This window comes from Penaeus vannamei, chromosome 3, assembly GCF_042767895.1.
Source record: "Penaeus vannamei isolate JL-2024 chromosome 3, ASM4276789v1, whole genome shotgun sequence".
NCBI classification, from domain to species: domain Eukaryota; kingdom Metazoa; phylum Arthropoda; class Malacostraca; order Decapoda; family Penaeidae; genus Penaeus; species Penaeus vannamei.
The window spans coordinates 16,085,404-16,087,903 of record NC_091551.1 but is presented as its reverse complement, the minus strand read 5'-3'; the positions used below and the strand labels follow the sequence as shown (position 1 = coordinate 16,087,903).

The window sequence follows — 2,500 nt, the reverse complement described above, 5'->3', positions numbered from 1 at the left end:
AAATAAACAAATAAACAAACCTCTTCGCAGGACTCCCAAGTCGACATCCCAGGAGACAACACAGAAGGAGACACCGAAGAAGGAACAACGTCAACAGAAGACGAAGAAACGGGGAGAGAAAGAGAGGAGGAGACGGAGAGCGAAGGAGAGGAAGAGGAGGAGAGAGAAGGGCGAAAGGATGACGTCCTCTCGGTGAATAGGATGGGGATTCCCGCGAGAGTGAGCAGAAGGAAGCTCCCTCCACGACCGCGAGGACCAACGCCTCGTATAGCCAGGGTAGGAGGGGCGGTTGTGAATGGTGGTTGTAATGGTAATGGGGTGATTATGGTGGTTGTGGGAGTTAATGGGGGTAATTATGGTGGTTGTGGGAGTTAATGGGGGTGATTATGGTAGTTGTAGTAGTGAATGGTGGACCGACACGTCGTGTAACCAGTTGGGAGAGGAAGTGCGGCAGTGATGGTTACAGAAGTGGTAATGGTGATGGTTGTAATGGTAGGTAATTATGATAGCTGTATTGGTAGCAATATCAGTGATAGTTGTAATAGTAATAGTTGTAATGGTATCTGAATAGTGCTGAAAATCGTGATATTGATTGTTGCAATAGTAATGGTTGTAATAGTAGTAGTAATAATGACAGATGTAGTAATAGGTAATAGTAATAGTTAATGGAGGTAGTGATAGTAGTGATGGTGATTATGATGATGATAATGATTTTAATTATGATAATAGAAATAATAAAGATAGCAATTGATAATAGTGTTAATGATCGTGATAATGTTAATAATAATAATAATAATAATAATGATAATAATAATGATATTTATAAAAGATATGTTAATAGTATTACTGGTAAGAGTAATAACGGTAATGATGGTAAAGATAATATATATGATAGTGATTAAAGATGATAATAATAACATGAAGACAAAAATGATAAAGACCAGCCACAGTGAGCCAGGCAGGGAACCCCACCTGACGCGCCTCCTTCCGCAGCCTCAGGAGGAGACGACCCACCGCAACTTCCCTCGGCCGCCCTCCATCCGCCCTCCTGCCATTCCCGAGTCCGATGGTTTCGGGCCGCCCTCGACGCCCCTGGGATCAGCTAAGCCTCCTGCGCCGCCCGTAGGCCTTCCGCCCGCGACTCCCCCGCCCACTCTCGTTGGAACCACCTTCGGCCCGCCTGCGATTCCCATTCCCATCAGCTCTCCTTCCCCTCCGCCGGGAGCCGACAGGACCCAGGTCACAGGTGAGTCCTCGGGTTCCTCCAAGGGCGTCGCTGCCTCGCGAAGGGCGGATCAGGGAGGGAGGGATTCCGGGGAGTGCTCTGGCTGGGAGAGGAGTCAGATTGGATTTCACTTGCAGTTGCTCGGATCTTCACTATCAGTACTATCTAAATGGCTGATGTGTATAAATCTAGATTCATGACAGATCTACCGTTGGTTACTCTCTCATCGTAGTCCTTATCCTGCCCCAAACACCCGTCTCCATCCTGTCCCATTCCCAAAACCAAAACTACACAAATAATAAATGAAAAATTCACGACTCCCTCCCACCACCTCATCGGCAGACATCAAATGCATCGACACGGGCAGTGCGAGCTCGTTCATGGCGCTCCTCAACCTCCCGGTGGGCTACAACGCCATCCCCGTGTTCGAGGACCGCCCCACCGTGGACCCCACCATCAACACGGCCTGCAGGATGATCCCGACGCAGATCACGAACGACATGTTCCAGCTGATCGTGCGCGACCTCGAACGATGTGGCGTGCAGCGCTGCCGTCAGCCCAATGGCGAAGTAAGTTGCTTGGGGCGACGATTCCGTGCAAAAAGTTTTCTTTTGATTTTCACATAAATCTATTCTACTGGAAAACGGGTTCTTTCTCCTCCGACTTATCTTGGCGGATTTTGAGAGGTGAATCCCCGTCCAAACAGAGCAGACCTTGTACGTGTCTTCCCCTTGCAGACGTGGTTGTGTCTCAACCTGAGGTTCCCGCTGGTGAGCGGCCTGAAGCTTCCGGAGGACGAGATCATCCAGATCAAGTGTCGGCCGCAGGACAAGATGGCCCAAGACACGCATGTGCTGACGGTAGCCACGGCAATGTACGCCGCTAAAGGGGCAATGTAGGCACCCACCTCCCATTTTCCGTTCTTCTCGTTTTCTGTCACGGACGTACGGGAGACTATTCTCTTCGACTAACTGCATGATGTGTCACACGTTTTATCACTTCTCGGACGAGGAATGTTTTTTAATAAATGGGGGTTTAGATAGTCAAAGAGATTAGCAATTTTACTAAGGATTTTGGTCTATGCTTTCATGTGGTCGTTTCAATATAATCTCCTTTAATATATAAGTGTTCATATACGTATAGCACCGTTTCATCCAAACTATATAATTACTTATCACCATTTAATAGAAGTCCATTTATAATTCCATTTCCTGTTTACTTTTGTTTTCAGTCCCCTAAGAAAATATGACATATACTATCTAAAAAAATGATTCG

At 47.1% G+C, this 2,500-nt stretch overlaps 1 protein-coding gene across 2 annotated transcripts in view; it reads left to right on the top strand.

Moving 5' to 3' along the window:
- Positions 1-2,500, top strand: part of LOC113805863 (uncharacterized) — a 59,695-nt gene that overhangs the window by 51,312 nt on the left and 5,883 nt on the right. Inside the window, exons 4-7 of one of the 2 annotated variants that reach the window (XM_070141436.1) lie at positions 31-276; positions 994-1,246; positions 1,568-1,794; positions 1,963-2,099. In XM_070141436.1, the coding sequence (XP_069997537.1) occupies positions 31-276; positions 994-1,246; positions 1,568-1,794; positions 1,963-2,099 (863 nt within the window). Of the gene's footprint in view, positions 1-30; positions 277-993; positions 1,247-1,567; positions 1,795-1,962; positions 2,121-2,500 lie in introns of both variants that reach the window. The other variant, XM_070141431.1, reaches the window with a different exon arrangement.